Source organism: Vipera berus (genome assembly GCF_964194415.1).
Source record: "Vipera berus genome assembly, chromosome: 2".
In the NCBI taxonomy this organism is placed as follows: Eukaryota; Metazoa; Chordata; class Lepidosauria; order Squamata; family Viperidae; genus Vipera; species Vipera berus.
The window spans coordinates 177,689,378-177,712,645 of NC_138203.1; the positions used below are offsets into that span (position 1 = coordinate 177,689,378).

Consider the following 23,268-nt stretch of genomic DNA (forward strand, 5'->3'; position numbering starts at 1 on the left):
AACTTTTTTGACTTGCAGCAGCCCTCTTAGGCTTTAAGCAAAAGGGGTCTTTCTCAGCTCATTTACCCAAGCTTTTTTCCCCTCAATAAGTCCTGTTGTGAAATATTGCTGAAGGGACACCCTCAAGTCAGGCCTGCATCTAAGGATCTTTAAGAACCACACAATGCTTTTCCCTACTTAGAAACAATTCCCACTTGGCATCAAAAGTAGACGGAGCATTCAATTGATCCAGAGTAAAGCAAATACAAGACAGACTCTGGCTTGCCTCCTAGTCCAATGATGTCTATCAGCACACATTTTTATTTCCTTCTAGATCAATTCCTTTTGGTGCAGGAGGATATTGTTGGGAAATGGCCAAATACATTCCTGCCATTGGATTGACTCTTTGAACCAACCCTCACTTAAAGCCACTTTTTTGCCCCATATATAACAAATAGTGTCTGCTAATTAAGAGCCCTGTGGCACAGTGGTTAAAGTGGGGTATTACAGGCAAACTCTGCCCACAGCCTGGAGTTCAATCCTGATAGGACTCAAGGTTGACTCATCCTTCCATCCTTCCGAGGGCTGTAAAATGAGGACCCAGATTGTTGGGGGCAATATGCTGACATTGTAAAGATCTCAGAGAGTGTTGTAAAGCACTATTGGACAGTATGTAAGCCTAAATGCTAATCAGTTAGAATAATAGTTTTTGATCAGTCGTGTCTGATTCTCAGAGACTACCTGGATAAGCCCCTGCAGTTTTCTTGGCAAGGTTTTTCAGAAATGGTTTGCCATTGCCTCCTTCCTAGGGCTGAAAGTGACTGGCCCAAGGTCAGCCATTTGGCTTCATGCCCAAGATAGGACTAGAACTCACAGTCTCCCAGTTTCTAGCTTGATGCCTGAACTGCTACACCAAACTGGCTCTCAAACTTTCCAAGATACTAAGCTAAGTGAAAGATATAACATAAAAGCAAGCTAAACACCAGGTCTCTGTGGATAAGACTCTCCTGAACACAAAACGTAATCAGTGGTCCCTAAACATGAATTTTAAATCATTTGTCCTTTCATACAAATAAGATTTATTTATGTATTTATAGAATTTATTTGGCCACCTAGTTCATTTAATGATCCTAGGTGGGTCAGAACATAATCAACAGAGACAGAAAAAAAAAGCCAGCCTCAAAGATACCTTAAAAGTAGTGAAAGATTGAAACCTTTGCCACATCTTAGTGCATGTTTATTATATCCTCCATTTGTACACAAATACAGAAGTTTGTGTAGAAGTAAAATTAATTATTTTAAAACAAAGAGGGTGAGGCTGATAATAAAGTAAATTATGTGTTTATGATAGCAAATGGATCCACCTGGCTCTGGTTCCTTCAAAAAACTGTTTTACAATTCACCCCCTTTTCCTTAGTGCAGTTGCAATTTACCCATCGTCATACAAATGGACTAATTTACTCTGTCCTCTCTTCCCATAATGCTTTTTTTTGCCACATCCAATTAGCCAATACATTTTGCACATCAATATGTTTTGTGTCCAGCTCCCTCATCTTCTTGATAGAGACAGTAATGTAGTCTGATGAGAAGACAAATGTGAATCCATTACCCTAACAGCATTCAGATTATAGTCCACTGTTCCTATATAGATTTCAGGAAGACTGTTAAATTCCAACACACATGCTTCACAAATTTAGGACGTGAGTAGAGGTTAACTAGCAATCTGCTTTTTCTAGCTCTTATCCATCTCCCAATAATTCTATCTGAGATAGCTGGTTGTCACTTCAGGGACTAATTAAATTCACATTCTAGTTGGAGCTAAAGATGAAATGGTATTACCCAGTTACATATATTTTAATTAACACATTTCTATGCACAGGATGTTATTTCAAAGAACAGAATGATAGTGGAATGGATTTCTTCTGCCACTGGAGCCAAGTAATTTCAATGAGATGGGCAAAAACTAAGGAAACAGCTAAGAGATGAATGTTTCATCCCTCAAACTCACCTAGCTTTTCCCATAACATGGCTGAGTGGACCCTGGAGAAAACACTCTGATTAAAAACAACTGAAATCTTGAAAGGGACCACCGGAGCCCAAAACATCCTCACAGGGCTTCTCTGAACTTAGTAATGATCCTGTTTTGTACTTTATTTTGCTGTCCTGAAGGTTTATCACTAGGTAGCCTTCTAAGAGAAGAGAATCTATTCAGGAGATTGGAAATAATGCCACCAAAGATGAAGATAGGAGTCTCTTTTAGACTCTTCTTGAATTAATAAACAAAAAAATCTTAGCATCATGGGCTGTTGGAAGCAGGAAACTACTATGAATTGCATACATACATTTGCCAAAGGCTCTCTGATGAACAGCAAATCTTTAGTATTGGCCTGTTGCATTATGATTACCCTTATTATTATTATTATTTCTCCCTCCTATTGGTATTATTATTATGATTATCATTTTTCTGCTGCTTTGTGTGTTCGCTGAGAGCTTCTGTACCAGAGGCAAATTTCTTCTGTGTCTAATCACACTGGCCAAATAAAGCTATGCTATTCTATTCTATTCTATTCTATTCTATTCTATTCTATTCTATTCTATTCTATTCTATTCTATTCTATTCTATTCTATTCTATTCTATTCTATTCTATTCTATTCTATTCTATTCTATTCTATTCTATTCTATTCTATTCTATTCTAATTTCTACTCTGCTCTGCTCTGCTCTATATAATTCTGGGGAATTCCAGACAAGGGAATGCTAATATAGACTTGCAATAGTCAATCTTGGCTATATTAAATCCAATTAACTCTTGTATCAAGGGTTTAATTTTTAAAAAATGCAGATAATGAAAATTTCCTGTTAAGAAAAGATTAGTTTTCAGAATCTCTTTTATGTTATACAAACTGGAATATGACTGGTTAAGTTGCACATATTTTCTCTTCCTGACCCTAAAGAGACGCAAGCTTTCAGGCAAGGCATGTAAATTTTACCCCTGGCCACTAGAAATCCAGCACGTCACCCCATGTTTAATTCTGCTTAAGAGATTTAATGAAACATTGTTGGCACATTGCTCTCCTCATTATAAGGATAAAAATCTTAGGCTGATATTCTCAGGAGGTTCTTTTGCCCCATTTTTATTTCATGATTATAGACTGTCCCTACTTTCAGGCATTCCTAAAGACCCCCTTACGGGATTTATTTCCACATCCTAGATGGAGTATCAGAGAAGTCTAGGCAAACTCACTTACTACTTGCTTTCTCCGGGCTTCTCTACATTTATGCCATGGCCTCACTTTAGCCAGGCATTCCCATTCGCCTCCAAATTACCAGCTGGTATTGCTAGCTAGGCTTCTAAATATCCCTGGATAGCAATGAAAGCAGCAGAAGGCCAGAGAGTTAATTAAACACTTCCATATTTTAATTAAACCAATTTAATGAAATGCATTCTTTAGAATCACACATCCAGGAAAAAAAATCTGTGCTGAATTACAAAGGGGCTTCTTCAGCATCTTATGTAGATACTGGAAATACAAGCATAAGGGATGAGGGGGTGATAGAGCTGCTAAAAATCAGGGAATATCCAATACTGTTCCTACTGGGAAAAGGCTACCTCGGTGATTGAATCAGTTCTACAATGCAGAACTTGAAGAACACAGAAATTTAACAAATGCTGTGGAGGAACAGACTAGGGATCTCTCTTCTAACGCAACTTCCTGCTTATAACAGTGGCCAGAGAGTTGCTTCTCAGAAGACCCAAAGAGGAACTTGACTGGAGTAGTCCACTTTCATTATCTTCTACAGCAGACATGTCAAACACAAGGCCCGGGGGCCAGATCCGGCCCGCGAAGTGGTTTCATGTGGCCTGCGAAGCCATCCTGGAAACAGTGAGGGAACGGCCCCCACTGCCTTGGCCCTGGCCCAGAGACCCTCCTTCTGCCAGAGACCCTCAGATCTGTCCCACTCCTGCCCAGGCCCCCATAGGCACCCTTGATGTGAACGATGTAGAGCTGGCCATGCCCACCCAGTAGGCCATACGCGCTCTAGCCACGCCCACCCAGTAGGCCACACCCACCCAGGCCATACCCACCCGGCCCCTTGAGGGCAACCACAATGCTGATGCGGCCCTCAATGAAATTGAGTTTGACACCCCTGTTCTACAGCAACCAAATTTAACTGCATGCAGATTCTAAACCTTAAGTTTTTATGAAGTTATTACAACTATAGCCCTTGATATTTTCAATGATTTATCTAGATCACTTTTAAATCTTCCATTTATGGAGTAACCATCACTATATATTATAAAAGCACATTCAGCGAATTAAATTTGTACAAGGAACAAATAATTCTTTCCTCTGTTCTCAATCTACTGCCAGACATTTGCTGGTCAACTCATAAAGAAATTAACACGGACCTTGTTATAGTGACTACCTGATTAAGGTATATTGAGAACACAACCATCTGCCTTTAATGTCAGGCAATCAATTAACATAATCTGGCCTCAAAAGGAGATTTTAAGATTCCAAAATGCTATCGGAGAGGGTTTTCCTGATTTCCCCCACAACAACCTTTTATAGTACACTGCACTGTGAGAGTACAATGTCCAAGTAAGATGTTCAAGCTTTTTTGTAAGTTCTTTGGCCTCGTTGGGGTCCCTGGTAAATGATACAACTGGACAAAGAGGTATGTTGGGCTTGTGTATTTTGGGGTGACAGCAGAAGCCCGGAAGGATGTGTCCACCAGGGTTCTGCTTTTGTGATTTGACCTTTCTTATTTAGGGGGTTAAGGATTCTCTTGATCAGAACAATTAAACAATTTTCACCTCATTTGTTACCAATGGTTCATCCCAAAGGGATGTCCCGGCTCCCTCCTCCCTTCCCCACCCTCCATGTCCAGTTTGAAAGCTTTCTGCTATCTTCTCTTCAGGAAGCTTTACTTGTTGGAGTCCATTCCTAAATAGCAGAGCCTCTCCTTCTGTGTCACAAATTTGCACTCCTTCTATCTATAGTGGCATCTCCCATGTACTTTAGATTCCCTTTTGCTTTGCCTGCCTAATATCCATTAGTACCTTGTAAATCTCAGAATTCCATTTTCTGTCTAGTAACCTACAATTGGCTTCCAAGTGCACATGATAGTATTTCTGTGTCATGCTGCTAACATCTATTTCCTTGACTGTTTCCTTCTCAACATTATTGACCAGACTACTTAGATGACACATGGCGAGAATCAGAGGAGCTTGAGGCAAGGTATATACAGTGCTGTGAAGAAATCACAGAAGATAAGAAAAACTATAAGCAGTTGCTTAGCCAAAGCCAGAGAGCGATCAAGATTGTAGGCGAGGGACACCTGAATAGAACAGGAGCTCAAGCAGTGTCTTTGCCCTAGGGGTTGAGGAATAAGTATTGTAATTACAGCTTTCCAGGACTAATGAATGGGGGCAGCCTTCTAGGCTTGCCAACCACAATACGTAAAATGCCCTGGTAATCTCACGGCCCCAATGAAAGCTATCAGATTTGGAGAGTGGGTTCTCGTGACAAAAAATTAGATCAGTTAAAGAAAAAGGGGCTGCATCTGCACCAGGTGGGTTATGTTTTCAGGCTTGGAATATGAGCAAAGCCCTTGTTATTTAAGGATGTCAGTTACTAAAGTCTAACTCCAGAAAGTCCCAATTAAACACACCCAAACCCAAAGCATTGTCCCTATTTTCCTTTGATTGACGGTAACCAGTATGAATTCACTTTCTTTTTAGCTCTCTTCCTAGAGTTAATAAAGACAAACAGACTGATTAAACAAAAAGCAGGCAGCATCAATGGAATAAGAAAACCAGACAGCCAGTGGTTAAGAGTGAGGAGAGCCAAATTCTAGTGCATTTTCAGCCAAAACAGCTCATCTGGTATCAGCCTCACAAGGTAGATCAGACCAGAAAATCAACGCCACAGGAAAATTAGAACAATATTGACTTAAGCTATAATAACAAATCTTGCAGAAGTGATTGTGTTTTTCCTCCCCTCCCTTCCTGGACTCATTCTGTGTCTCTTCTTACTACTGTCTCTGTTCACAGGACTTAAGGAATGCTTCTGTTCTGTTTTATTTACACATGGTTTCCCAATATTTGCCTCAAATTGGCTGGTAATTATGGACCATTTCTTTCCTCTCAGCCCAAGAACCAGTGTGTAGTGCAGTAGTGAGGGTATCATTTGAAAATTATTTAAATGTGGTTCAGAAGTTTATTCTTTATGTACAGAAAGTAATACAGACAACCATCACAATATGTCGCGATTCAGGTGCAGGGCTAAGAGCTGGGAGACCCAGGTTCAAGTTCACAGAAGGTCACTGGGTGACCTGGAGGCTGTCACTCTCTCTTAGCCCAACTTACCACACAGGATTGTTGTGGGGAGAAAAACAGGTGGAGGAAGCAGTATGTACATTGCCTTGAGCTCCTGTAGAAAAAAGGCGGGATATCAATCTAACACATGCGAATAAAAGCAAATATTGTTCCTGAGCCCAACTTTCTGCAGTGCATCTGAGCTTAATTTTCTTTATATTTCAAGTTGACGTCTGACAGAAGGGACTATATAGTCTGTAGGGGTCTTCTTGTTCCTTTCCTGGTGGTTTGAACAAAGTTCTGCAATTGAACAGCTCATTTAGAGCCGGAAATAGGAAATCAACTTAGTTAGGTTTCACAGGCTGCCCTTATTGCCCTGGCCTACGGCGAGGAAGACGTTATGGCACTCAAAAGCCTCTTTTGAGCAAGATGGTTCTGCTAAGGGTCTCCATCTTAGCATTTCATCTCTAGAAGCTATGGGGCAGCTCCCCTGTGGACAAAGTGTGCTGCTGGCTCCCCACTTTCTATGAGTCCTTTACTTGCTAATGCAGAACAGTTGTTCCTACAAGCCACATGCAGAATGGCATATAAAAATATTGGAAGCTGTCACTTAATCCATTTCATTCAATGTGGTCTACAAAACAGTTTTCTGGAGTCTGAGTAGGAATCTTTTCTGATTTCCTTCCCCCCCCCCCCCCCGCCAACCCAAGATGCAGAAAAATAATCCTGTGTGGTATTCGGACTGAGCAGAAAAACTGAGTGCCCAAAAAATATCCAGTGTTTTTCCATGGCTAAAAGTAATCTGGATCTCTTTGGTTCTTGTTTAACAACTTCACCACCATGTTATTCCTACAAATATTTTTGTATGTTCATGTTCCTTCAAATCTTATGAAGTATCCCACATGCATGACCCACGGCACACAACAGGGCTTCCCAAATTATCTATACTTGGCAGAGTAGAGGCTCCCATGCCCCAACCCAATCTTCTCTTCACCACAAACCTTGTAGATTTGAAGCAGTGCAGTTTGTTCTGCACATGCCAGATGTATCGTATGCAGCAATGCTCAGATAATATGATTTTAAGCACCGCTTTTGAGTCTATCTAAGTAGGAATCTCCAGATGAGAAATAAATGGAGTCACTTCATTTTTACCCTGGCAGTAAGACTGAGCAAATGAAAAAAACAACCTTAATGAAACAAATCATATGGCATACTAATGTGTTAATGATGAGTTTTAATACTGTCCCCTGGAATCAAGTGATCCTACACACTGACTGACTTAAGAAGTGGCATTATTTTCTTCCAAACAGTTCACAATGGGCAACTGGTCATTGAAGATGATAGGTCAACTGGAAATGCTGCAGTGTGGATGCATCCTTAAGAGTTTTTCTTAACTTCCAAAATATACTGACGAAAGAACAAAAGATATAATACACTGTTCATTTTTTTTATAAAGCAGTCCTGAAGTGACTGAACTTTCAAAAGTCTTAATGAGAAAATGATGTTGTAATATTACCTCTCTATGGCTATAATGCACTTTCCTTACTCTGAAGTACATCACATCAGGGTTAGCTTTGGAGTCCTTATGCAGAACTTTATCTTTATATGTAAAATATATGAAGTAATAAATTTGTCTTTGAGCATGGAAAAAATGCTTTTCATTTATCTATGAGCAACCCCTGACAACCCATGACTTCTTAGATTTCTACAAAGAAATTAGAGGACAAGAGGTGATCTCTTTGTAGGAATGAATTCCTAAATTTATTATTATATCTCTACATGCCACAAGAATTATGGATGCTGAGATTTCCTGGGCCCAGAAGAGCTGCTGAGAACAAAAATCACAGCATTCTATTTTGTGCATCAGCCATATATGATGCCGTGCCTAGTGGCTTCATTGGAAGCAGAGTGAAATTTTGCATCTGCTCTGCCAACTTGAGGCCAATATTGTAAATGTAATTAACATGAATGTAGCTCCTACGGATTTTGCCACCACCCAGAGAGCTTTGGAGATCAACATGGCAAGAAAAGTTTATCGGTCTCTTGCTGTTATTCCATTCTATGCCACAGAGGTCCCCAACCCCCGGTCCGAGGACCAGTACCGGTCTGTGGCCTGCCAGCAACCAGTCCATGCAAAAAAGCAAAGCCCCATCCGTGGGATGCAGGCAGCATGCAAAACCACGCCCCCTCCGGTCCAGAAAAAAACCTTTCTCCACGGATCTGGTCCCTAGTGCCCGAAAGGTTGGGGGCTGATGCTATACCATATAGTTTAGCCACAGAAATGTAAATAAAACAAAAACACAACATAATTTATTTTTTTATTTTAATTCCATTTATATCCCGCCCTTCTCCGAAGACTCAGGGCGGCTTACAAGCTTAGCAGTAGCCTTCATTCTATGTATATGCCTGCTTATTAGGGCTTTCACACACACCCCAAGCGGCATTATTACAAAGTCAGCTTAATTGCTTTCAGGCAAAGTGCAAAACCCACAGATTGCAAAACAAACAAACAAAAAACAAACAAACCACCCAACAACTCCATATCCAGTTATCCACAAACAAAATCCTTGGTAAGTTTTTTTTAAACTATCTGGAAACAAGGTAAGTGAGTACACTCAGTTCTACGTATCTTCAGGATCCGTTTAGTCCCTGGTGATTGTACCTCGCTGACCCTTCTGCCTTTGAAATGAACAGTTGCCATTCACGAGAATGAGAATAACAGCACTGAGCTCAGCAATACACTGTAATGTGTCAAATCCTGCCCACCAGAACTATACACTGCTTTGACTTCCATATTGGAAGAGAAGCTCTGGAATTGCAAGAACATGAATGGAGCCCCTGTCTAAAATTTACAGGTTGTCCTTGCTTAAGTAGACAATTGGGCTGGCAACTCAGTCACTAAGCACTGCAGAAAATCACAGTGACCATGACAGGCTTATGACCTTACTTCTCCTTTGGTCATTAGGAGATTGCCACAGCCATTAAGCAAAACATTTGGGGACTGCAATTTACAATTTTACATCCTCCTTCTCTGTTATCTTGGCTTGTTGCAAGCCAGTTGTGAAATGCCCGAATGGCGATCATGTAACCACATGTGACGGTTGAAAATGCTGTTCTTTTTTTAGAAAACCATCGTAACTTCAAAGGATCACCAAACAAGGCAGTCAGTAAGCAAGCGCTACCTTTACTAAAAGCAACCATATGGATATGTACAGGTTGCAAAGCATCACTTTCAAGTGAAAATGAAGTGTTACACACCCCAATAATCTACTCACAGGAGTCTCTGTAATATATATTTCCTTATCCATAAGGCTACTTCACTTGCACATTATAAAGGTATCATCTCCTATCAAACATTCAGCATGAACGTGGAAAGGAAAGAAAAGCTATAATTACAGACCCTGTGAGAATATTTGTTCAACTAAGTACATGAAACTAGTACATGAAACTCCTTCATTATTCCTGATTTTTTTATTTCCAAAAGTTTCAGTGGAAAGAGCAAAGGGGATTAATAGACTCAAAAGAAAAAAAAACGCTTTCTCCACTGAGATGCTAAAGAGCAATAATCACGTAGGAGAAATAGAACCAGCAAGCATCTAAAAGCGACTATCCTGAATCTGGATTCGATTATCAATCTTCATTTTGCACAGGAAATTAATTTTAGCTCCCTCGTGACAAATGATTATGATTTAACCAGCTGTAATTTAATTAAAACTCTACTCACTTAAAACAAGTCTGGAAGGCTAGAGACATGCAGGAAAAATATAACATTTTAAGTGACTCATTTGTCCCTAAGCAAATTCAGGAAGTGATCAGAAGTTTCTAAGTTACAAAAGTAAGAAAAACAGTTCCACCCTGCCCAGCTCTCCCTTCCCTTCCCTTTTCTCTATTGCTTCTTCGGTATCAGACTGCAGTTCATGAAGTCTCATAAGTAGGCCTGGTAACCTGACATCTGAGAAGGCATCACCAACACTAGTACAACGTTGGCATGACAATTACTCTTGTCATTATAGTTTCGAAGAATAAACATAGGCCACTCCTTAGGACAAGGGAGGCCAAAGCGAGACTTTTAGCTACTTTGGAGGTTCTAAGAGCATTTGGTGATTTTTTACTCCAAAAATCGATGGCATGGGTTCCAGTCAATTTTTTTTTTAATCCCATTCTCCAAAGACTCAGGCCGGCTTACAATCTAAGAAGCACAAATCAATGTGCTTAGCAATAGCCTTCATTCTATGTATATGCCTGCTTATTAAGGCTTTCGCCCCCCCCCCAAGCGGCATTATTACAAAGTCAGCTTATTGCCCCCAACAATCTGGGTCCTCATTTTACCTACCTAATTTGAGGAAACAAGCCTGTGAAAAGTGTAAAATTGAAAACCGGCTTCATTCTGGCTTAAGCACTTATAAAGGAATGAAGAGCCGTCTCCTGCCTGTGAACGCACAGAGATAGTTTTTGGTGCTCTTCTCCTTAGTAAATTGTTATAATCACAATTTGACTGAGATATCAGGACAGACTTACCTGCACGTGGGCCTCTCTTCTCATCAAATAGCGCATTTTGCCTAGGATACATTGCTGCAGCTGTTCCCAGGACATAGCTCTATCTTCTCGCATCAGTAGCGGAGGGCCAAACCTGGGGAGGAAAAAAAAACACATTAATGACACGTGTTAAGAGGCTACATTTGTTCTAGAGACATCTGCAAGACAACAAAGCCTTAGTTATAGGTTGTCCTTGACTTACAACCACAATTGGAACCAGGATTTCTATGGCTAAGCAAGGTGGTTGTTAATTGAGTTGTCCCTCGTTTTATGACCCTTTTTGCCACAATTGTTAAGTGAATCCCTGCAGTTGTTTTATGTGAATCAGTGAATCAGTTGTTAAGTGAGCCAGCTTCCCCAATTCACATTTGCTTGCCGGAAGCTGGCTGGGAAGGTTGCAAATGGTGATGACATGATCTGGGACACTGCATCTGTCACAAATACGTATGCCGGTTGCCAAGCGCTCAAATCTTGATCGTGTCACCGTGAGGATGCTGCAATGGGCAAGAGCCCGAGGACTGGCGGTAAGCCACTTTTTTCAATGTCACCGTAACTTTGAATGGTTGCTAAACGAATTATTGTAAGTTGAGGACCTGTATCTCTAGTCACCTAGAGACAAACCATGCTAAATGATACCCATCCACTGAAAATAGTACCAACACAGAAAAAAGAAGTATCAAACCGACAAGTGCTAAAATTGGTATATTCATCAAAAGGCACCAAAAATTACAAGTGAAACAAGGGCTTTCCCCCCCCCTCTACAGGGAACTGTATCATTAAACTATTCATATACCAGCTTGAAAACTGAAGTTTTGTTCTTATGTAACCCTGACCATATTGATGATTAAAACATTTGTTTTTCAAAACATGAAGTTCAAAGTACATTCTAAAATAATTGATTTATTATTAGGCCACCCACAAAGCTAAAAAAAAGGCAAGATAAAGACCTAAAAATATAAGGAGGAGGATAGTTTGGCATAGGACAAGCATAATAAGATGCATTAATTGGACAGTGCATTGTGGGCCCTGTTCCTGACAAACCAAATCTCACAAGATATCATTTCTTCAATTCTGCATTTACAAATAAAGAAACTTCCACTAATTTAAATCCCTATGCTTTCAGATTACAGATTCTCTTTACTCATAAAATTGAAAGGATTCTTAACAAATCTGTGCCTCTTTCATCTCTTCCTTTTTGGGTGGGGTAATAATCATACCTTTCATTTAATGCTATCTTTTAAATGGTTTCTTTTTTTACAGGTAATTTTATTAAAGATTATCATTACAATAGCAAAAACTAACAAACTAATGCAAAATTAGAAAGAAAGAGTAAAGGTGCAGAGTAGAAAAAGGTATAAAGAAAAAAAAAGAAAAGTAAGTATATACCAAAGGAAACATAGTATATAAAGAAATGACTTCCAACTTTCATCACACAATTTTAATAACTTTTCATCTCCTCTTAAATTACAATACAATCTCTTCTTCCCATATCCCATCTCTTATGTTCAATAGTCTCAAGCATTATTCAGACACGAAATTATCACTAATTTCTACCCAGCCATTTTAAATTATACATATCTATGTGTAATCTACATGCTGTAATAACTTTAATAAATTTGGTTTCATTATCTACATTAATTCTGTATTAATATTACTACATCAAGCATCCTTCTATTGCTTTGGAGAGATCTCAATAGATCTTAATAAATGTTTTTTGTGCTTTGTTAGCAATACAATTTTTTTTTTAAAAAAAGCATAAGAGTTTGGTGAAATATAAGTAAACAAACAGAGTTAAGGGTGTCATTATAAAACCAAACAATATGTATAACTAGGGCTACCATAACTGGCCTGTAAAAATCCAGTGACAACCCACAGGAGCAAAGAGCTAGGCCAGGGGTAGGCAACCTTGGCTCTTTTATGACTCATGGACTTCAACTCCCAGAATTCCTGAGCCAGCATGGCTCAGCTTGGAATCCTCTTGTTTTCCCTCAGCATGGCTGGCTCAGGAATTCTGGGAGTTGAAGTCCATGAGTCATAAAAGAGCCAAGGTTGCCTAGCCCTGAGCTAGGCTTTTCTAGGTCTCTGTATTACCACCTAGTGGTCATTTGGATATCTGCTCAAAATATGTTATGATTTGGAAGACTTAACCCTCTGAAAATGTCTTTTGTTTGGCTTACCAAAGAAATGTTTCCAAAGAAATTTAAAGGTATAGAAAACATTTCAATTCTGAAATAAAACTAGGGGCAACATGAATACATCAGATAATATTTTGATGTATCTCTTTCAATTTAAATATGTTACTTGGAACTCTTACATTTAGTTAGCATCTGATCAGAAATTTCCTTTAATTTATTCTAAATTGATAATATAAAAACTCCAGGGAAAAAGAAAGATAGGCAAAAGGGAAGGGGTTTCATAAATTTAGCCCAGGGATAGGTTTGCTTACAGGTTGTGACCATTGCCCTAATAGAAAATGAAATCATAATTTTTATTTCCAAATCAAGACGATAATTGTTTTTAGAGAAAGCCAGGCTTAGCTAGTCCATCTGCGGCAAACATTTGGAGTAGGCAAGATTTGCATTGTCAGATTTTTTTCCTTTGGCATAAAGAAAATCATATGGAGTTGGATCAATTTCTCTTGATTCTATAATTAAAAGCAAATGTAACTCACTCCATGTATCAATTTCAAGAGTAGGAAATAGCAGGTAGTTTGGTGTTGTTCTACATGCCCAATCTCTTTTGCTTTTTTGTTTTGAAGGCTATTCCTCTCCTTTTAGAGAAAGATAAGCATGTTTTACTTTGGGATTTGAGAGCCAAACAATTCCACCTTTTGACTTGAAGTGCTTGACTTCTGCCTCTGAAAAGGGCTTCAGGTTCTGTCGGAAGCTGGGCCATAAAGACTGTGGAGGTAGCAGCAAGACTGAAACTGACAGGCTGAAACTCTTCAAGTTCCTTCCCTTTGCTTGTGCAACTCACCGAACCAACCCGGTGATGCCCTCGACGTGATGTCCCGTTGCCTTGAGGCGGTCCGGGTTTGGATGGGGAGAAACAGGCTTCGTCTCAACCCTGCCAAGACTGAGTGGCTGTACGTACCGGCATCTCGGGTTAACCAGTTTGTTCCATCATTAAGGATGGGGGGTGAGGTGTTACCCCCCGTTGATAGGGCTCGCAACTTGGGCGTCCTCCTGGACTCACGGCTCAACTTTGAAGATCATGTAGGAGCTGTGACCAGGGGGGCTTTTGCCCAGGTTCACCTGGTGCGCCAGTTGCGGCCCTATCTGGACCGAGATGCTCTACGCACAGTCACCCATGCGCTCGTGACCTCCCGGTTAGACTAGTGCAACGCTCTCTACATGGGGCTGCCCTTGAGGACCACTCAGAGGCTTCAACTGGTGCAGAATGCAGCCACGCGAGCTGTGATGGGAGTTTCCTGATACTCCCGTGTAACACCTCTTCTCTGCGAGCTGCATTGGCTTCCGGTTGCCTTCCGAGTGAGATTCAAGGTGCTGGTGACGACCTATAAAGCCCTAAATGGCTTGGGCCCAGATTATCTGAGGGAGCACCTGCTGCCGGCATCAACTTCCCATTGTCCTGTGCGCTCCCACAGGGAGGGCCTTCTTAGGGTACCGCCAGTAAAGGATTGCCGGCGGGTGACTCCCAGAGAGAGGGCCTTCTCTGTGGGTGCGCCTGCCCTCTGGAACCAACTTCCGATGGAACTTAGGACTGCTTCCGACCTCTGCTCATTCCGCCGGGACCTGAAAACTTGGCTCTTTGAGCTGTCAGGCCTAGACTGAGGGGTTTTAATTGGGTTTTAATGTTTTAACTTTTTAAATTTTGGGCCCTAAATTTAATTAATTATTTTTTAACTTTTTAACTTTTGTATGATATGATTTTAATTGCCCTGTAAACCGCCCTGAGTCCTACCGGAATAGGGCGGTATATAAGTTAAATAAATAATAATAATAATACTCCACAGACATTAGAAGAAAATTAGGGACAATTTAAAGAAGCCAGGTAAGTGGTCTTCCTTTACTAACAGAACACTCCCCTAAACTCAAACATACCATTGCAATAAAGAAGAAATGCCCAGAAAGCTTTAATTGCAGATGGCATAAACATCTAATAGATAAATAAACAAACCGACAACAGACTGAAACCTTAAAGCACATCTTCTGCTTTCTTCCTCTGGCAGTAGACAAATTCTAATTTTTTGGTCTAGCTGCTATCACTATAAAACTATGAATTTTCTTTGTATTCTATATGCTGGGCTGCACTAACCCCTTTAACTAAAATAAATAAATTTTAAAAAAAGAATAGAAAGGACCAAATGTTTAAAAAGGTCTTCTTGCCCATGGAAAAGAATGGGGAAAATCGGCTGAGCTTGCCTGTAAAATACGGAAATATTGCTAGACAAATTTATCAAGCATAAAACTCAGCATCTCACAAGCTGTTTCCAGCTGATGATAGTTTATTAGCCACTGCAAGTATGCAGAGACTTACTTAATGACATTTGGGATATGCACAGTGAATTCATTATCCGCCTACAGTGCTTTGGCATTCAATCTCCCTCCCATGAGCAACTCACAGCCATGCTACGGAGTGCAGCTCCTCATTTTCAGCAAGAGGGGAAAAAGTGTTTTTGAAAAGGGGGTGGAGGGGGTGTGTGGAAGCACACGTACCCCAAATGGGCAAAACATAGTCCAGACCATGGAGCTGGCTCAGGATTCCTGCTCCAGGTCCAGCTGCATAGCAGGGATTTGGCAGAAATAACACCACTACTGTTCTAACTCAATTGCCTCAAGCTGAGTCTATTAACTTAATGCTACACTTGCTTTATCAGACCTTAACATTAACATTACAAAATCCAGGTGTTGTGCCAAATAACACAAAGGAAACTGTGCTTAACAAGCCCAGCTGCTGCTTATCTGGCTGCTAATCAGCAACCCTGCAGATCTTTGGATCCTGAGGGAAGCAAGTAGCTACCTTTCAGCATGAAGTTCTTTCCCTTTGATGTAGACTCTTCCTTCCAGTGTGGTTAGGGCACTTCTTTCTGTCAGCTTTGGGGACAGTAAGGAGGACCTGGTTTTTATCCTACAGAATAACCACCACACCCGTGAGCAGAATGGGACAACTCGCCAACAGCCAAGTCCACTGCAGCCAACTTGCCATGCGACAACTTGTCACAGCTGACTCACCACATGACAATTTGCTGTGGGCCAATTTAACAATTTTATTTAATTATTTAAAATGAATTAAAAAATTACTTTTGTTTGCCATCCACATTTCATTCTGTCCCGCCTTTTGCATCCTTCCTTTAATGATTCTACCACCACTTCTTTGATTTTAGTGTAACTCTTGTTCCGCAGTGAGTTGTTCTTCAGCGACTGAGGCAAGTTGGCTTTGGTGAGTTGGCCCTGGTGAGTTGTCATAGACCTCCCCCCCCCCCAGTGAGAGGGGTCTAAAGAGGTTCTTTCACAAACACTGCAATGATTGCATAAAAACCATCGGTCACTGATTTCACATTTTCAATTCGCTATCAACTCACAGCAAAAATATTAAGATTTTCTCCAGGATAACATGTCCGTGGCCTGGCTTTTCAGATCTTCCAACAATGCCCCAACAGACTCCCCATCTATCCTTGTGGGCGCCATCCTTTATTTTTCTTTCCTTCCAACTTTCCCAGCATTATAGATTAATGAAAAAGCAGGAGCTTCACAAAAGATGTCCAAAATATGATAATATGAAACTTGCCATTTGTTTCTCGAGTGAGAACTCTGCTATATAAATTTGTTTTCTTGGTTGATCCATAGTATACCCAGTGGTCTTTTCCAATAGTAAAGTTGAAAAGTGTCAATATTCTATCCTCTCTCTTCAAACTTCAACTTTTGGAATTTCAGAGGGAGACACTGTTTGCACAATCCTGTTTTTTGTAGCTATAAACACATCACAATATCTGATATACTTTTTCAAGACCTTCACTGTTACTCTGCCAAGTACTAAACAGTGTGCTTCTTGATTCCATTACTGTTGGTATTGATTCTACAAGGCAAAGCTATCACTTCTCTATCTTAATTGTCAGTTCTAAGGTTGGTTGCCATGCCTGTTGTCATTAGTTTGTGCACTGTGTTAAGTCTCCTTTCTTGTGTACTGATATGTAGACTGACATCTTCGCAATTCGTTTGTCTCTGTGTCACTCTCCTGATTTGGTAACACAGTTTAGGGGGACTCTTTATTAAATCTCCTTGCAATATTTCTGCAGATTTTTCCACCAATTCCTGTAGTCTTCTAACATGGTAATGACTAGAATTCTGATTTAACTGCATTTTTAAGGAGCTAGAAATTTTTGTAAATAGAAAATATTTTTAAAGGTATCTTGGAAGTTGACATTTCTAGTGTTCAGAAATTTAGTATACTTATTCTACCTTTTTTGGATGTTTTTTTTATGTCCTTTAGTATAGCTGTGTGAGGCTGGCCCTCTTTCTGAGTTTAGAAATCTTTTGGAAGGTTTTCCTGGTTTTTTCCATGTTTCCATCTTCAGTGCCTTTACATATTTTGTTGTAATACTGCTTCTTGTCTCTTCAAACAGCTCTCTAAAATGCTTTACATTTCTTTCTGAGACCTGTCTTTCATGGCTTTGGCTTCTTTTCTTGGCAACTTTTACCATTTATTCTGACATTCAATTTGCTTTCTTCTGTTTCTTGGAATTTGGCAGTTTCTTCTCATACTTGTTCTTAAGAAATCCTTTGATTTCATTCCACTCTTCCTCTGGTTCCCTGTCAACAAGTATGGGACTTCCTAATGTTGAAAATGGTGGGCATACGATCAAGAGTATATTGTGGAACGTGGCTGGCTTCTTCTTTCACTTTTGCTTTGCTTAGAATTTACACACCAGTAATTCTAGACCTGTTCTACAGCCGGCTCCTGGTCACATCTTTACCACTATAAACGAGCTATCCTGCCTCACTGTAGTAATAATATGGTCAATTAGATTTATGTACACTGTACTCCGTTTGGTGAGGTCCACATACAGTATATAGGTTTGTTTTTGGTTGTTTGAAGAATGTATTAGGATTAAAAAAATCATTGGACTGGCAAAAACTGATACATCGTTCTTACACTTCATTTCTGTTTCCTAGGCCATACAATCAACCAGTTTTCTCCTTACTATTTCAAGCTTTTAACATCCCACTCTGTTTTTGCATGTTCCCTTTCAGATTGAACTTGATCATAAGACATATTAACCTCCTCTTCTTTTACATTATTGGTTGGAGCATAAACCTCCATGGCCATCATTATTAAACAGTTGTCCACAAAGTTTAACTGGTATTATTTGTTCATCAACTCCATTGTACTCAAGCACTGCTTTTAAATTAAAAATAAATAAATGAGTACACTGAAAGAACCTCAGGTATTCTTCAGCAGCAAGTTGAATGCCATCTGACCTAAGGGACCCATCATCTGCAATTGTATTTTTGATAACTTTATATTGTTTACCCATGTGGTTTTCCTGTGAAAATAGAGGGAGAATTTATTATTGTGCAATCTGAAATAACTCAAGATCTCTTGGGCAGCAGAAGTGTCAATCTTGCAGCTAATAACTGGATTTTTTTCCCCTTAATATTGCATGACCAATATCAGTCTTCTGGTAAGTATAGCCATCTGCACAGAACTCTGTATTTGGCATATGTATAACTGGCTTGCTTTTTTGCCCACATTTCATAAAAACCTCTTTTGGAGGGCATCTGACTTTGAAATATGTTAATCTTACCCAGGAAAATGTAAATAGTTTATAAGAGCAATAAATGAGTTTCTCAATTAAGTTGCAGTACCTGACTAACTTTATCTGGTACCTCCAAGGAACACAAGCATTGCAGGCTAGGCTGAGAAGTAAAACACTAAGATCAGTGACAACCCATTTCCATATTGCTACCTTGAAAAATCTGTGCTGTGAGATGTTATCTTTTTAATGAATGGCTGGGAGGAATATAGTACAGCTTTTTTAGCTAGGACCTGCATGCAAAGTCCATTTGATTCCTTTCCCAGGAGCTGCTGATTGCAGAAAAATAGGTCAAGTGCCTGTTTTTGTTGTTGTTGTTGTTGTTGTTGTTGTTGTTGTTGTTCTTGTACCCTGGTGTAGAAAGAGCCCTCCTGTCTACAAGGGCTTACCTCACAGCCTGTTGCCCTGTTCCGGCTAAATTACAGACAAGGAGCAGGATTCTGCCACCTCCACCATGGTGCAGGAACTCAGAAGACACGGCCCCATTATGAACCAAACGCTGCCCTTCTGGCTCTGCAGAATTGGGAGAAGATGGGAGACTCTGTGGGCAACCTGAAAAAAAGGAAAATATGTACAAATGCTTCAAATCTGGCTTAAAATACAGAGACTATGAAATTTTCAAAGAAATGTCAACAACACAAAAAACAGCCTGCCTCAAATAGGTCAATTTATTAATATGGATAAATCAGACAATGAGATCTTTCTCCCACGGGTAAGTGATTGCTTCTCACCTCTATGCATTGCTTTCTTTTCACAGAAAACGCTACATCCATTTTTTTTCTGATGGAGTAGGGAAAAAAGTGGAAAATGTGACCTGGCAATAGACCAGCCAATTAGTTTGTAATCAAGCTTGGAATCTGAACATACTTTCCCCACTCAGATCCACCATTACTGGGAAGATCACTCTAATTCTAAATAAGAGGGTCAGTCTTAGAAAGCCCATTGTATTCAGAGGTGTAAACTTTGGCATAATATCTTTGTTCTCAATTTATGATTTGGCATACTGTGGTCTCACCTTGTCAGCACTATCTGCTTTGGGACTTAATAAAGCGCTGGCTGAACTGAGGCAGAGGATTTGGGATCTAGATATCCAAAATGACAGAACCGACATCTCCCTTTTTTTATTAAAGAGTTTTACAAAAACAAAATTTTACAATATATCCCCAAATCCCTCCCACCCCAAACCCACCCATTTCCCCCCCCCACTTCCCAGAGCTGAATACAGGATTATAGTTACAATAATCATATTCTAAATAAAAATTATGCATAATATACAATTAACCAAATTCATAATGTGCTTTAACACCCCTTTAACATAACTACAAAGTACCAATAACAATATCCCACTGAAATCTACTCATAAGCTAAATGGAACTTTTTAGTCCCATATTTGTTCTGAATATAATTTATCCATCTCCTCCAAACTGAAATATATCTTTCCTGTGAATGATCTTTCAAATAAGCGGAAATCTTAGACATTTCTGCAAGATTTGAAACTTTCCCTTTTTTTAAGCACAACTGCTGCTCCTCTCTGGACTATCCCTAGGTATATTTTAACGTCTTATATGCCCTATAAAGAAAGCTATTTATGTTGGCCCAAATTGGGCACCACCTACTAAGAGCTGGAAGATATACAATTCTCCAAATGAAAGTGGAACTTGCTTTGTTTGGCAAAATCTGTCACACATGCGCTGTTCAAATGTCTGTTTGTACATCCAATAGCGATCCAACTTAATACTTCCAATTGTTAACATCTCTGCCATTGGGACTAGGAGGCCAATATTTTTGTATTGAAGTGATGGAATCTAGCACTGTGTTATAAGAGGGAGGAGCAAAAAGACATATCAGCCTTGAATTGTTGCTATGCAGAAAGGATCCTCCCTAATTTTTCACAACATTTATCAGATAGTTATGCAAGTATATGGCAAATGCTAACTATTAGGCAAAGTGCAATAAAAAAAATTCGAGCTATTACTCATGTTATTGTAGGTTTCCTATGCCTGACAGCTGCATCCATCCTTATCTTATTTGACCTCTCGGCAGCTGTTGATATCAACCGTGCTATTTTTCTGGATCAACCCAAAGCACAATATTGTGCTTGTTCACCACCTTTCTTCAGGGTCAGTTCCAATCAGTGGTGATTGGGGAGGAGAGATCCTGCCCTGTGCCCCTACTCAGTGGAATGCCACAGGGGTTGGTGCATTCTTCTTTTCTATTCAACAACTGCATGATATTGCCGGGTGAGCTCACTCATTGCCATGGGGTGAGGGATCCTCAGATATGCTATTCTCAATTGTACATCTCTGCCCCTGGTGAATTAAGTGATGCTGTTTCTTATCCTGGTATCTGGAGGCTGTGACGATCTGGGTGGGAAGCAACAGGCTTCCACTGAACTCTGGCAAAACTGAGTGGATTTGGGTTTTGAATTCCATCTTTGGTACTGGATGAGGTTACACTGCCCCAAACAGACATTGTGCATAATCTGAAGGTCTTCCTGGATTCACAACTCCTGTTCAAAAAGCAGGTGTCAGTCTTAGGAGGGTCTTTGCACAAATGTGTCTTGCACACCAGTTGCACCCACTCATGGGCATTCATGCAGTACTGGTTAGACTGTTGCAATTCACTCTACACGGGGCTGCCCTTGAAAAGTATCTGGAAACTTCAGCTGGTGCAAAATGTAATGTTATAAGCAGTTATGTGTGTTTCTGGTAGAATGCGGTGGCTCAGTGGGTTAGGATGCTGAGCTTGTCGATCAGAAGGTCAACAGTTTGGCGGGTCGAATCCCGAGTGCCGCGTAACAGAGTGAGCGCCTGTTACTCTTCCCATTTTCTGCCAACCTAGCAGTTCAAAAGCACATAAAAATGCAAGTAGAAAAATAGGGACCACTATGGTGGGAAGGTAACAGCGTTCCGTGCGCCTTTGGCATCTAGTCATGCCGGCCACAAGACCAAGGAGACATACTCGGACAAGCGCTGGCTCTTCGGCTTTGAAACGGAGATATGCACCAGCCCCTAGAGTTGGAAATGACTAGCACGCATGTGCGGGGGAACCTTTACCTTTACCTTTAAGCAGTGGGCTTTTCTGCTGTGGTACCTGCACTGTGAAATCTTCTCCCATCTGAGGTGAGATTGGCCTCATCATTTCTAAAACTTCTGGAAGTCCTTTAAGATCTGGCTATATCAGCAGGGACTCCAGGGGATGGGTGAACGAGTGAGATGGTTCTGCTATTCTTGTTTGTTTTAGCTTTGTTTTTAATAAATGCATTTAATTTATTTATTAACTGTTTTGGGCTCTCTTGCTTGTTTGTGAGTCAGGCGGCTATATAAACTGGTTTAATAAAATAAAATATTAAAACAAAACGTTTTACCAGCAATAAACTCTTCAAAAATTTTTTAATCTTCTAGACCACGGGTCGGCAACCCGCGGCTCCGGAGCCGCATGCGGTGCGCGTGCACCTCTTTGAACGGGCAGTGGTGCGCGCACACCTCTCCAAATGGAGAGTGGCCCCGCCCTTTTGGAGGGGTGCGAGCGCACCTCTCCGAATGGGCAGAGGTGCGCGCGCACCTCTCCAAAGGTTTGGAGAGGTGCGCGCGCATCTCCGCTCATTCGGAGAGGTGCACGCGCACCTCTCGGAATGGGCAGCGGCGCCACTTGTTCGGAAAGCTGCTGCGGCCCATTTGCAGAGCTGCCACTTTCAGCAGCCTGCAAACGTGCCGCAGCAGCTTTCCCAAAGAGCGGCGCCGCTGCCCGTTTGCGCGGAGGTGCGCGCGCACCTTTGGAGAGGTGCGCACGCACCTCTGCTCGTTCGGAGAGGTGCACGTGCACCTCTCGGAATGGGCAGCGGCGCCGCTTGTTCGGAAAGCTGCCACGGCACGTTTGCAGGCTGGCGAAGGCGGCAGCTCTCGAAACGAGCCGCGGCAGCTTTCCAAACAAGCGGCGCCGCTGCCACTGGGAACCGGTTCCATCACACACAAAAAAAGTGGCAACCGTGGGCATCCGCGCATGTGCAAGAAAAAAACGTTTTGCGCATGCGCAAAACATTTTTTGCGCATGCGCGTGCATGGACGCGCGCACGCGGCACCCACTCTTTTGTGTGTGTGATGGAACCGGTTCCCAGTGGCTCTTTTCCTTTTTCAGGTTGCCGACCCCTGTTCTAGACTATGCTATAATTTTAGGATTTCCTGGTACTATCCCATGCAAATGCTAACTAAATACCATCTTGTTCAGTTTCCAAGCCCAATTGGCTGCAATTGTGACTATAAAACAATAGTTTCTGATGCAGTATATTGATTCTGGAAGATTCCACAGAAAAGCCAGGACTAACCAATCATACATTCATAGAAATTCAAATATTATATTAATGTCTCCCCCTAAAACAAATGTTTGCCTAAATGATCTTATCTGATCCCTTCTACCAGGATAACTATTCCTGATCACTAGACCAGCTAGCCTCATCTATACCCCAATTTCCAGGTGGATCATTCCCTCTGTACAGATTTAGGCTTCCTAATCTATTAATGTCACCTGGCAATAGGACTGTCCCAAAAGCAGGATTTTTCGGGAAAATCCATCTCCCAGATCAGCTTACATACTGTCACCTCTCAAGTTTTTCAATTAAGGCTTCTTGTTTAGCCCAGAGAAACAATAAATCACTG

General features: G+C 40.8%; 1 protein-coding gene across 1 annotated transcript in view; it reads right to left on the bottom strand.

Annotated features, from left to right (window-relative positions):
* Window positions 1–23,268, bottom strand: part of USP43 (ubiquitin specific peptidase 43) — a 128,237-nt gene that overhangs the window by 12,258 nt on the left and 92,711 nt on the right. The window contains exons 7-8 of the mRNA XM_081319633.1: window positions 19,003–19,165; window positions 10,819–10,930 (exon numbers count right to left, since the gene is read on the bottom strand). Of these exons, the coding sequence (XP_081175759.1) occupies window positions 10,819–10,930; window positions 19,003–19,165 (275 nt within the window). The remainder of the gene's footprint in view (window positions 1–10,818; window positions 10,931–19,002; window positions 19,166–23,268) is intronic.